The following is a 14,416-nucleotide window of genomic DNA, read 5'->3' on the forward strand; positions in this document are numbered from 1 at the left end:
AGGTGTGCGCCCCATCCCTCGGTCGATGTGTCCGAGAAGAAAAGCATCTCTGGAGGCCACTCCTCTTACGAGGTTCCTGTCGTCCAGCCACCAGGCTAGGTCCTGCCTCACCTCTCCGTGTGGGACACCGGGAAGAAGGGAGGGTCCCTTGCCTGTGACCAACACTCCTTTAGTCTCCACTGAAGAGACCGCAGATGAAGACGCCCATGAGGGACTAGCTTCTCGAGAGACGACAGGTGGCCGATCACAACTTGCCACTGCTGAGCCGGTTGCTCCTGTCGAGACAGGAATCGTCTTACTGCCCCCCTGAATCTGCGGGGAAGACTCGCCCTGCTATTGTCTCGATCAGCATGCCCAGGTACTTCATCCTCTGCTTGGGTTCGAGCTCTGACTTCTCGTGATTCACCACAATTCCCAGTTCACGGTAGAATTCGAGGAGTCGATCTCTGTCCTGCAGCAACTCAGGACTAACCAATCGTCAAGATACCTCAAGAGACGTATCCCTACCGAGTGGGCCCAAGCAGACACCAGCGTGAACACTGGTGTGAACACCTGTCGGGTGGTTGAGAGACCGAAACAAAGTGCCCTGAACTGGTACATCGTCCCGTCGAGGATGTAGCGGAGGTACTTCCTGGAGGATTGATGGACAGGTATCTGGAAATACGCATCCTTCAAATCTACAGAAAGCATGAAGTCTTTCTCCCTGATGGAATCGAGCACCGACCGTGCTGTTTCCATTGTGAACCAAGTTTGGCGAACGAAACGGTTCAAGGGAGAGAGATCTATCACCGGGCGCCAGCCACCCCTAGACTTCTCCACAAGGAAGAGGCAGCTGTAGAAGCCCAGCGACTGATCCTGAACGATCTATCTCCACAGCTCGTTTGCTAAGCATGGCTTCTACTTCCTGCCGAAGCATCACGTCCTTGGTCGAGCCAGGAACGTAGGTTTGGAGGTGAGGCGTGGCCGAGACTCAAAGGGTAGTAAATATTCCTCCCGAAGGACGTTTACTATCCCAGGTCTCCGCACCGTAGCGCTGCCACGTTGCCCAATGGCTCGCCAGGCACCCCCCCACTTCCAGCAGCAGGTGAGGGGGAACGCCGTCCCTAGCGTTTCCCACCTGTCTTCTACTTCTTCTTACCTGGCCCCCCTCGTGAGAAGGAGGGCTAGAGGGAGGGCTGGTGACGGTCGCCCCTAGAAGAAGTTGAAGGCAGAGCCTTTCCTTTGGGCTTCGACAATACGATCGTCTTGGCCGCAGAGGAAGAGCTAACCAAACTCTTAGGTTTGGCCGCAGTAACTCGAGGCTGCCCAGACGCCTTCGAGACTGCCTGGTGTACTAAACGGTCACTGTCGTCAGTGCGCCGTCTTTCCACCTCAGCGTCCACCATCTCTCCCGGGAAGAGAGAGGAGCTCCGCACCGGTCCATTGCGAAGACCCAGAGCCGCCTCACCCCCGGCAGCCCTGGTTACTCGGGTGAGAACAGCGATAGCCCTACCCCCTAGACTGGCACAGTCTCATGAAAGCCGGGTCTCCTTTAGGAGTGATATTCCCTAAGGAGGCCACGGTTTTCGACACTGTGAGGGACCACAGGTCGAGCATGAGACTGCTTGGAAGGCTGCCATTGTGGTAGCCTCCAAGGCAAGTGCCTCCTGCTGTGAGAACCTCTCCAGAGGTTCTCCGACAGGAGCTGCGGCAGACACCCCCGAAGTTAGCCTGGCTATCTCCGGGTTAACCTGTTTGGACAGCAGAGGGTCCTCCGAAGGCACGTAAAAGCGCCTCTGTCGTGGTAGAGGAAGGAGCTTAGCGGACCTACTGGATTGAAGCGAACCCTCCTGTCTGGAGACGAGAGCGTCCACCTGGCCAAGCACGCTGTCAGCCAAAGCTGATTGCGGCAGACCCACCGCCATCCTGGGTTCCTTCTTAGGTCCCCAGAACACCTCCAAGCCCAATGTGGGTTCGGTAGGTGGGAGCAGCGATCCTTCTCCGAGGTCGTTGTGCTGACGGATCAGCGGATCAGCGGCTGGACCGAGGACAGCGGCGACGGTTTCGAGCGTCAGAAGAGCTGCTGCTGGTTCCCCTCTCCACCCAGTCCCGGTAGGAGCGGCGGTCGGGGGACCTGCAGAGTCTACTGTCGCGTCACGCCGCCTGGACCAGCCGGGGCTGGTTCAGGCGACCAAGGGGACCGCTTCCTTGTCTCAGCCCGCGAGCGGTCTGGGACCGTCGCGTCAACCCTGGGTACCAGTGCGACGCCACGCGAGTGATCGCTTAGCGACTCTCCAGTCTTTCCATCACCGTGCCTGGATCCTGGCACCGAGAGAACTCGGATGCCTGGGTCTTGGCTGTCCGGTCACCCGCAGCTGAGCGAACACTTGGTGACTCTCGCGAACAAGAGGCCAAGATGGTACCTGGCGTCGAGGCAGAACCTCTGGCGCCAGGTGAGGAGGTGCCAGTGCTAGCCGACACTCCTCTGGTCCCTGTCTTTTTCTTCCTTGCGGAAGAGGAGACGGGCCCCATTCCTCTACGCTCGAATGATCGAGGGAGGAGAGGGAGCGAGAAACCCGCCCTCCCCCGAAGGAGAAGGAGCCATACGAGGGAGCTGAGCCGGAGGGAGAATGGAGGAAGACAAATCATGACCAAGGGCGTAGCCGGGGAGTCCTCTGACGACTCCTTAGCCGGCTTCCGCGACTTCTTCCTCCCCCCGTAGCACTCCCACTGCGCCTCCGACCAAAAGATACATGTATCACAAGTCTCGGCGCGAGAGCATTCACGCCCTCAACACCGAGCACAAAAATCATGAGGATCTACCTCCACGGAAGAGCAGAAAGCCCCACACTTACGGCCCCCAATACCCGGGCATAGTCTACGGTTGATGGGAGGGCAGGGAGGCTTCTCCGGCTCTTGGTTAGTAATTTCCATAATAAAATGAAAAGTAAAACAGACACGCACTTACTTTTGTACTTGCAACACACACAAGTAAAAGAAAAAGTGAGAAAGCCTTCACGCAGTGAAGAAAACAAAGCATACGACAGAAGCGGGCAGAGAGACGAAGAGCAGCACGTCCATCCACGCGCGCTGCTGAAAGCAAAGTGGCTCCTCGCCTCGCAGTCGAGCGTACCGCTAACTGCCGGACAAGTAGTTAACTACCGGACCCCTTGTTCAAAAAGCTTACGACCGGTTCAGCTGCCGTTAAGTACCTTCCTATTGTAAAGGACTGACGGTTTGTATACCATATCGGAACAAACGCTAAGAACTGCCTATTTTGTTAGTTTAAAATGATATTGTTATAATACAATAAAGTTTCATACATACTTACCTGGCAGATATATACATAGCTAAGACTCCGTCGTCCCCGACAGAAATTCAAATTTCGCGCCACTCGCTACAGGTAGGTCAGGTGATCTACCGGCCTGCCCTGGGTGGCAGGACTAGGAACCAATCCCGTTTTCTACTCATATATTTTCTCTTCCACCTGTCTCCTTGCGGGGAGGCTGGGTGGGCCCTAATCGTATATATCTGCCAGGTAAGTATGTATGAAACTTTATTGTATTATAACAATATCATTTTCATACAATCAACTTACCTGTCAGATATATACATAGCTGATTGGCACCCTTCGGTGGAGGGTAAGAGACAGCTACTACTAGAATAGACAGGTAAACAACTCTGTTGTAGGTATAAATTAAAAAACCTGGTTCCTACCTGATAGGTGGTAGACTCCGTGGGTGTTTTCCCCGTAGTCTGCATCACCTCAAGAAACTTTAGCGAGATATGTGATCTATGGCCAAGAATTCCTTGTGGGTCTGCCGAAGGGGTCTTATCCACTTACTCGGCAGAGCCTGACAGGACTTTGTCAATGGGTGCTGATCCACTTACATGACAACACACCTTATTAAGGAGCAAACAATCAATCCCGACCACCTGATCCTAACCACCATGTTAGTATTAAAAATTGCTCAGAGTTATCCCCAACTCTTCGCAACAACCGTAACTCAAACCACAATGCACAAGTACACAATAATTTAAAAAAAAATTTTCTATTACAAGATATCACAAGAGTTCCTTACTGAACTGAAGTGACTGGACGCTTGTGCGACAACTGCACTTGTTCAGAAGAAAGTCTAGAACATATCTATATTTAAGGATTGTTGTAAGCTCCTGTACCCAGGATTGTGCCCGCAGACACAAATGGACCTAATGAAAAACATTTTTCATAGGTCACACGCACGTCCTTCAAATAGTGAGCCGCAAACACAGAATTACATCTCCAATATGTCGCTTCCAAGATATTCTTCAGCGACATATTTCTCTGAAAAGAGAGAGACGTTGCCACTGCTCTCACTTCATGAGCTCTTACTCTTAGGAGTTTTAAGGAATCGTCCGTGCAAGCCTTATGAGCGTCCATAATTACGCTCCTGACAAAAAAGGCTAATGCATTCTTAGACATAGGTCTTGATGGATCCTTCACTGAGCACCACAGGCCTTGTCTAGAACCTCCCAACTGTTCCTTTTTCTTTCTTTAGTAAAACTTTAATGCCCTTACTGGGCAAAGAGACCTCTCCGGTTCCCTGCCGACGAGACCCGATAATCCTTTTACTTCGAAGTTTCTCGGCCAGGGTTTCGAAGGATTTTCATTCTTCGCTAAGAATAATTCCTTGAAAGAACAGATGGCTGCATCTATATTGAACCCGACTTTGTCACTAAGGGCGTGCAGTTCGCTAACCCTTTTTGCCGTTGCCAGTGACAAAAGGAATAAACATTTTCTCGTTATATCACGAAACGAGGCCAAATGTAGGGGTTCAAATCTCTCTGAAGTCAAGAACTTCAGTACTACGTCTAGATTCCAGTTAGGGGGAGAAGTCATTCTATACTTCTTGGTCTCAAATGACCTAATCAGATCATGCAGGTCCTTATTGTTTCCCAAATCTAGGCCTCTATTCCTAAAGACGGCCGATAGCATACTCCTATAGCCCTTTATCGTGGCTACGGAGAGCTGCGACTCTTCCCTCAGAAATAACAGAAAAATCAGCTATTTCTGCTACAGAGGTACTGGGAGGAGGACAACTTCTTTGACTTACACCACCTTCTCAAAAAAACTTCCCCCACTTGGATTGATAAACCGGATAGTGGAAGTTCTCCGGGCTCTAGCGATCGAGCTTGCTGCTTTACTAGAAAAGCCTCTCGCTCTGACAAGTCTTTCGATAGTCGAAAGGCAGTCAGAGCGAGAGCGGGGAGGTTTTGATGAAACCTCTCGAAGTGTGGTTGTCTGAGAAGATCCCTCCTTTGTGGAAGGGATCTGGGGAAGTCTACTATCCACTCCAGTACCTCTGGAAACCATTCTTGAGCTGGCCAAAAGGGGGCTATCAGGGTCATTCTTGTCCCCTTTGAAGTCACAAACTTCCTGAGTACTTGCCCCAGAATCTTGAATGGGGGAAATGCGTAAACGTCTACCTGAGACCAATCTAGAAGGAAGGCGTCTACTGCTAGAGCTCTGGGATCTTCTACCACTGAAAACAGAAGACTTCCAGTCTCCTCGAGAGGAACGTGGCAAAGAGGTCGACATGAGGAGTTCCCCAAAGAGACCAGAGCTTGAGGCAAACTTCTGAGTGGAGGGTCCACTCGGTATGAAGGACCTGGTTCCTCCTGCTCAGCCTGTCCGCTCGTACGTTCCTTACTCCCTGAACGAACCTCGTCAAGAGAGAGATGTTCCTCTGGGATGTCCACAACAGAAGTTCTCTCGTGAGTCGTAAAGGGCATACGAGTGAGTACCTCCTGCTTCCGAATGTATGCTAGAGCGGTTGTATTGTCCTCATTCACTTGAACTATTTTGTTGCAAACTAACGGTTCGAAGCTCTTTAGAGCTAGGTGTACAGCTAGCAGTTCTTTGCAGTTTATGTGCCAGGACACTGAAGAGCATTCCAAGTGCCTGACACTTCTATCTTTCCCAAAGTTGCTCCCCAACCTTTTTCCGACGCGTCGGAAAACAATACAAGGTTTGGGCTCTGTATTTCCAGGGAAGTACCTTTGTTTTCCCTCAGTGGGAGTAACCACCATTCTAGATGTCGTTTTATCCGATTTGGAATGGGAAAAAAGTCCCCGAGAGTAGTCCTGTCTTCATGTTCCACGAACTTCTGAGGAAGAACTGAAGAGGACGGAGATGAAGTCTTCCTAGGTGAAAGAACTGTTCGAGCGAGGAAAGGGTCCTAAAAGGCTCAACTATTCCCTCGTCCGAAGTCCGTTTCCTTCCTTAGGAAGAGAGAGACTTTTTCTAAACCTCTTGCTAGTCTCTCTTGAGAAGGAAATACTCGAAAACCCCGAGAATCCATCGAATCCCCAGATAGACCAAGTTCTGGCTGGGGATCAGTTGGGACTTCTCGAGGTTCACGAGTAATCCTAAAGTCTTTATAAGGTTTAGTGTCACATTCAGGTCCTCCAAACACTGTTCCTCTGACTTTGCTCTGATAAGCCAGTCGTCTAGATAAAGAGATATACTGATTCCTTTCAGATGAAGCCATCTCGCCACATTTTTCAAAAGGTTCGTGAAAACCTGAGGCGCCGTCGACAGGCCGAAGCACAAGGCTCTGAATTGGAAGATCCTTCCCCCCGTCATGAAACGGAGGTACTTCTTCGACGAAGGATGGATCGGGACGTGAAAATATGCGTCCTGGAGATCCAGAGACACCATCCAATCCCCTTGGCGAAGAGCCGCCAGGACTGAAGCAGAGGTTTCCATGGAGAACTTCTGTTTTGAACAAACTTGTTCAGAGCGCTGACATCCAGAACTGGTCTCCATCCCCCCCCCGAGGCTTCGCAACCAAGAAAAGACGATTGTAAAACCCCGGGGAGCTTTGATCCAGCACAAGTTCTATAGCTCTCTTGTCCCACATCTGATCCACCATTTGTTGAAGAGTATCTTTCAACACAGGGTCCTTGTAATTGGCGGACAATTCCCTCGGAGTTGACGTCAGGGGAGGATTGTCCAGGAAAGGAATGAGATATCCCTTCTGAAGAACCGACATCGACCAAGGATCTGTGTCGATGCGAGTCCAGGCTTCCGCAAATCCCGGAGCCTGGCACCTACTGGTGTTTGGAGGAGCGCCACTTCACTTTCCCCTTTTAAAGGGGCGGAACGAGGCTCGACCTCTCTTCTCGGTCGTTTTCCTTTTAGCGGTAACTCTAGTTGGAGGGCCGCCTCGAAAGGGCCGAACAGGAGTAGACGCCACTTTCTTTTCACCCACCATTACTGGTCTCTTCTTCCTGGACGATTGCAGGAGAAGATCTTGAGTCGCTTTCTCCGTCAGCGATCGGGAAATATCTTTCACCAACTGTGACGGGAACAGAAAATCAGACCTAGGGGCGAATAACAAAGCTGCTCTTTGTGAGTGTGATACTGCTTTCGTCAAGAAAGCGCTAAACACAGATCTCTTCTTCAAGAGACCTGCTCCAAACAAGGAAGAAACTTCCCCTGAGCCGTCTTGCACCGCCTTGTCAATACATGACAGAATTGCAAGGAGAACATCCGGTTCTAGCCCTTCAGGGCATGAGCCTTCTTGGACATCACCCCAAGGGACCAATCTAGGAAGTTAAAGACTTCTAGAATGTGAAAAAGTCCCTTGAGGAGATGATCCAACTCTGAAAGGCCCCAAGTAATCTTAGCCGTGTGAAGGCTATTTGGTCTCCTGGATGCGGTCTTACCAGACTGGAAAAGTAAGCTTCAGCTGAAGCAGGGAGAGTGAGACCCATATTCTCCCCAGTCTGGTACCAAATCCCTCTCTTGCCGGTCAGTCTAGGGGGAGGCATGCAAAAGACTGTCCTTACAAGCTCCTTCTTAGTAAGCATCCAGTTATCAAGCGATTGCAGAGCTCTCTTCATAGAAATCGTCGGTCTCATCTTCACGAAAGCCGACGATTTCGGAGTCTTCGAGCATGAAAACAGAGAACGAGGCGAAGGAGGAGCGGCAGGGATCAATGCGTCTCCGTATCCTGGAGAAGGAGAGCTGTCAAGACTTTGTAGTTCGACAGTCCTTCCTTACTGTGAGACTCGTCCTCTGATTCCTCTTCCATAATCGGATCAGCAGGAGAGACCACTTCTCGTTCCTGGTCTTCTTGTCCAACCATTCTCTCTACTGGGGACAAACTCCTAATAGGAGAGGGGCTAGAGTGTAAAGAGCTCCTATGTTCGACTGGCTCTTCGTACTGGCTGGCGCCTCGCTGCTGGCTGGCGCCTCGCGCTTGTCTGGCGCCTCGCGCTTGGCTGGCGTCTCGCGCCTGGCTGATTCCTCGCGCTTGGCTGGCGCCTCGCGCCTGGCAAGATCCTCGCGCTTGGTTAGTGTCTCGCGCCTCCGACTGACTCTTCGCGCTTGGCTGGCGCCTCGCGCCTGACTGGTGTCTCGCGCCTCGAACCGTCTCGCGCCCGACTGACACCTCGTGCCTTGTTGAAGACTCGCGTCTTCCTGAAGTCCCCTTCCTTGCGTGACAGATGTTCTTCTTGAGCCTCACGCTTGGATGAATGCTCACGCCTGTTTGTAACTCCGCGCTCGGCTGAAGCTACTGATCTGTCAGACGTATCCCATCTGGGAGAATCCTCTCGTCTGCAATGCGTTTCTCGCTTGTCTGACTCTCTCTTATTAGGACGAACTTCTCGTCTGTAGGACGCCTCGCGCTTAGCTGTTGCTACGCGCTTGTCTGGCGGATCCATATCTTCCCACGAGTCTCTATCTGAGATCTCAAAAGACTCACGTTTCGCAGGAGCCTCACTCCTGGTGGTGGGAGAAGGAAGACGAGTCTTCTTGACCGGCAGTCTGACGTCTTTCTTACGAGGAGGATCCTTCGAAAGGACTCCTTATAGGGCGGAAAGCTGTTCCTGTACCGCCAAAATGATCCTTTTGGACGCTTCTCCTGCGTCTTCTTGAACGGGAGAGGAAGACCTCGAAAGCGTGTTGCCCCGATCATGGAACGGCGAAACCCTCTTCGCCTTCTTGATAGAAGGAGGTTCTTCTTCCGAAAAGCGTTCCGGGCTTGAATCCAAACCAGGATCTCTCCAGTGCCTTTTCAGGGGCCTGGACAAGTCCGAATCCTTCCACCCTCGTTTAGGAGAGGGAGAAGCGGACGAAGAGAAGCACTCTCTGAGGACGCTTTTTCGATAGCGGTCCTGAGCAGGCTGTCTATGCACAGCACCTGCTGAAGGGACGCCTGACCGGGGGGAATTCTCCACAACCTCCGTACGGCTTTCGACTTTCCTTCTCCTCTGGGCTTGGGAGCTTGGAAGAGGTCTAGGCCTGGGAGCGTCGCAGAGACGGTCAGACGCCCCCTCCACAACACTGGGGACACTCACTTCACTAAAGTCACTTTCACCATCCTTACCTTTTATGGTAGCCCTTTCGGCTTTCATCCTGAGAATGGTAGCCTTCAGTCAGCAATTTCCGAAGCGAATCTGAATGTACAGTCAGTGAGGGTCCTGATAGAGAATCATAATTAAGAGAAGAGTTAGAATTGTCTAAAGGCTCAATAGGCCTTGTACAACTACCCGCCATCTTAGATGCCGCCCTTCTTACTCTATCCCTTTCTAACTTCTTCAAGTAAGAAGTTAGAGTCTTCCATTCCTCAACATTCAACCTTTCACACTCATGACAGGTGTTAGAAATAGAACAATCAAAACCCCTACATTTGCGACATACAGTGTGAGGATCAACCGAAGCTTTCGGTATCCTCACCTTGCAGCCTACATTCACACACATTCTAACACAAACACTTGAATCAGACATTCTGGAGAAAAATTCAAAAAGCAAGTCCAAATCCAGTCCACAGTAGCGAATGCCAAAACAACGATCCAGGTACTTCACCAAAAGTCCACAAAAAAGATGATCAATTGCTTAGAAAAGCGAATTCCAGTCAAGAGGATGGGCAGCAACGATGTTGATACCACCGGCGACAGAAAATATATGAGTAGAAAACGGGATTGGTTCCTAGTCCTGCCACCCAGGGCAGGCCGGTAGATCACCTGACCTACCTGTAGCGAGTGGCGCGAAATTTGAATTTCTGTCGGGACGACGGAGTCTTAGCTATGTATATATCTGACAGGTAAGTTGATTGTATGAAACTAGATTTTTTTAAACAGTTTCATCACAAAAAGTGCATTTAATCATGACATTTATATGAAAATACAGTAATTTGAGGATATTTCTCACAGAAAAATACCAAGAACATGTGAATTTCCCACAAATAACGGGTAGATATGGTCCATAGAGAAATCCGCGAATACACGAGTCTGTGAATCTCGAGAATGTGAATATGGTGGTCCACTGTATAACACTTACAATGGGACAGTGATTTATCTACATTATTTTTTTTTTTTACTTCAAATGAAAATTTACCTGGCATTCTCCAATTTAGTGGTGTATTATCTTCCTTATGTGTCATAACTTTTAGAAATAATTAGCTAATAATTTTGGTTCTATTAGCCATGAGTGTCAACCCTTAAAAGCCGGGCTAAAAATTCCGTCTGCAGAACCCATGCCGGAGAAACTTTGAAGTTGGCCAGTTTAAGAAAAAACACATCAATGGAAAGAGGAAGATATGCTAATGCACCTGATGTAAACAAAAATACAAAAAATTTAATCTTCCCTACCTTCCACAAGAAATTTACAGACTATTTACAACCTGTTGTGGGGCCTCTTTTACAAGAGGATCACAAATTTTACAAAGTTATACATGATTTTTCTAACAAATAATTTAATTCTATTTTAAAAAGTTATAATTACAACTCACAATATCAAAACAGGTCAGAACTAAAATCAGCAACAAATTCTGAGATTATTTGTTATAAAATATTTACGCAAATTTACCGAGACCAAAGATGCAGTAACATTTTGGGATTATACATGTATTTTCTAATATTTCTTTGAAAATTACAATTATATCTGACATGCTATCATAAAGGCAGTACATGCTCCCTTAAAGTCAAGATCCCAACTAACTCAAGAGCTGCCTACTTAGTTGATCTTGGCCACTCTAAAAGTTGCTATTAGTGAATTTATGGGCTACAGAAGTAATGGAACCTCTTTCCTGCCTTATTCCCCCATATCAATGGTGAGTACAACTGATGCTCACGAGTGAATCCATCCACCACCCAAAACCTGTTATTGCTACTCATATGCTGGTACCTGTCCATTAAGGGTTAGGACATGTTAACCTGATTAACGACTGTATAATGCCAAAGACCAGGTGATAATCAAGGTGTTAATTCTGTTTTGCACTATGACATGTTAAAAACAATTCTTAATTTCGACTATCATTCACACTTATCTTCACTTGCATTCTGCTGTACTTGGAGATATGTCCTCACTCACAATATGCTCCGATATTATTATGGCAGCAGTGCCAAGAGTATTAATTTTAGGTGGGTGAAGTCATAGACTTCTCTTTTTGTAGCTAAATGACTTGCCTACCTATTTAACCTACGGTGCAGACAAGTTGTAGAGCCTAACACAAATTAGAAGACAGGATTTGACTGAAACTCTACATTAGTCATCATAAACAAACCACAGACTACCTATAAATTGTAACATCCAAATATCCTAGGGACATTAGGCCATCTTTTCTCATAGTTACAGTTGCACATTGGTAGATACAACCTCATTCCACTGTTATTTCCATCGTTGATTTTGATCAAACATGGAGTACAGTAATTGGTTCAAGAGAAAAATGTGGAAAAACACTGAAAACCCACTAACACCCAAAGCACACATTAGCATTTTTGTTCTTATATTTTTTGTATTTGTTCTTTCTCACTATATATTATACATATAAAACTTTACTTCTCTTACAAGTATGGTAACCTGTTGCATACCCTTCCATGAAAACTTTTAACTATCTATATATATATATATATATATATAGATATATATATATATATATATATATATCGAGCTAAAATGTCCTTTAATATCTAATTCACTCTACCTTCGAATTAATATATTTCATATATGGCTTAACCGAAGGGGAATTTTTTTCTCGATAATAGATTTGCCTGGACCAGGGCGCGAACCTATGGATCCTTTCAAACCCAGGAACGTCAGTGAAGCGTTACCTACTACTCGCGGTGGTGTAGTAGGTAACGCTTCACTGACGTTCCTGGGTTTGAAAGGATCCATAGGTTCGCGCCCTGGTCCAGGCAAATCTATTATCGAGAAAAAAATTCCCCTTCGGTTAAGCATATATGAAAATATATTAATTCCGAGGTAGAGTGAATTAGATATTAAAGGACATTGTAGCTCGATATATGTATATGAATCACGGAAATGTGATATGACTTATATATATATATATATATATATATAATAATAACATATATATATTAGATGTTTCTTAAGACCTTGGAACAATTCTGGATATTGCTGACCACAAATTGAGGATCAGAGATGGAAATAAAAGCAGTGCAAGATCATTTAAATATATAAAATAATGTATTATATAATATATTTATATAAATTATATATAATATCATATATATATATATATATATATATATGTGTGTGTGTGTAATATATATATATGTGTTGTGTATATATATATATATATATATATATATATATATATATATATATATATATATATATATATATATACACTCATATATATATATATATATATATATTATATAATACACACACACACACACACTCCATATATATATATATACATGTATAAATATATATGCATTACATATATATATATATATACATATACGTATATAAATAATCTTGGTTCGGGAAGGTTCAAGTAAATATATATATAAATATAGGTATATATAAACATATATATATATATATATATATATATATAAAAAATATATACTTTCTTAAGACCTTGGAACAATTCTGGATATTGCTGACCACAAATTGAAGATCTGAGATGGAAATAAAAAGCTGTGCGAGATCATTTCAATAAGTACGATCACTTGTCCGGGTTTAGGACAAGTTGAGGCAGTTGATGAGATAGCTTAGATTTTTGAAGTGAAATTACTTTAAACCATTCTGGACAGGGAGCAAGACTAGCCTAAGCTAGAATCGAATGTCCATCACTACCTATAAATGCCAATTAGGTAGCCTAAGTGTCCTTGGCTAAAAAGTAGCTAACAACTTAGGTCAGCATCACTTTTCCAAACTGTTTGTGGCTCAAACTAGTGTTATTTTACACACAAATAAAACTAATATTACTTTACATGAAACTAATTTACGTCATTAGGATAAGGACCTTGCTAATAGCCCAGACCTTAGCTACCTAGTATATTAGGTAGCTAGGTAGTAGGGTAGCAAGTTAGTCAATATTCTAAGTCTTGTCCTACTAATACCGACCGACGTCATTCACATTTGGCTTAACTGCTTTGCAAAAAGGTAAGACCTTAACTAAGCTAATGGCAATTAGCAACGGACTTTGGCCAAAAGGCCTACTAGTGTTTTTCTCCTGCTGTGGATTCAAATTCACCTGACGCCTTCGCAGATCATCATTCTTCCAAACTGTCAACCCCTTCAAGTCATGATTTCACCCAAAACCCAAGAAATTCGACATCAAAACCCCCTGGCTGGCAACGTTCCAACCCCAAAAGGTCACGGGCCACCAGCTGATGGGATAAGAGCCCGATAGGAGTCCCATTGGGGTCCGAAATGCCCTGGGCTCTGCCCCGAAAAAGCCCATGCACTCCTTTCAACTCCGCCTAAGTGACATGAACACAAAAGCATCTGGGTCCCCTTCGCACACACACACTCATATACAAGGGCGCAATTATCCACTAACACCATCGCTGGACGTCATCTTGTCCAGCTTCTTCTTGATGCGGAGGACCTCCTCTTCGCAACCCATGATCCTCAATGCCGAAAACGGGAGTCCGAGATTTAAGTCAGGAAAAGCTTGGTCCTGCAGCGTAACGCTCTCGTGAAGAGACGCCGGCGACGACTGTTGTCATTCGGACAAGAGATGATTCAAGGGGGAAACCCCGCGGACGGAGGGAATGTTACGCGCGCGAAACCAGTCACTAGATGGCGCGGGAGTCGAATGTCGACGGAGGCGAGAGGACGTGTTTTTTTCTTTGGATATCTTTTCAATGCAACGTTTTCATCCGTAAAATTAATATGTAATCAACTGCCTCACTTATCCTTGAGGTATCAGAAAATAAACATTCACATTCCGAGTTGCTCTTGCTTTAAAGTTGGGTGATGTCTACGATGGTGAGTTTAATGAAGATCGGAATTCAAGACGGTGCTCCAAACAAGCGCTAGGTGGCGCTGGCTATATTTCCGCCAAAAACTAGATATAGCAGCCACTTGCGTCTTAAAAATAACAATTCCGTAAAAGGGATAACTAAAGTAATATGCAATGGATCTTTCTCTTCTGTAAAAATCTTTCTATATAAAAACATTTCAATT

The 14,416-nt window shown here is 46.3% G+C and overlaps 1 protein-coding gene across 1 annotated transcript in view; it reads right to left on the reverse strand.

Moving 5' to 3' along the window:
- The window catches only part of LOC135200306 (transcription elongation factor S-II-like), a 102,430-nt gene extending 88,466 nt beyond the window's left edge, over positions 1-13,964 (reverse strand). Inside the window, 1 exon segment of the mRNA XM_064228843.1 lies at positions 13,788-13,964. Coding sequence (XP_064084913.1) covers positions 13,788-13,853 — 66 coding nt within the window. The 5' untranslated portion in view covers positions 13,854-13,964.
- Between the last annotated feature and the right edge of the window lie 452 nt (positions 13,965-14,416).

The sequence above is a fragment of the Macrobrachium nipponense genome, chromosome 26 (genome assembly GCF_015104395.2).
Source record: "Macrobrachium nipponense isolate FS-2020 chromosome 26, ASM1510439v2, whole genome shotgun sequence".
NCBI lineage: Eukaryota > Metazoa > Arthropoda > Malacostraca > Decapoda > Palaemonidae > Macrobrachium > Macrobrachium nipponense.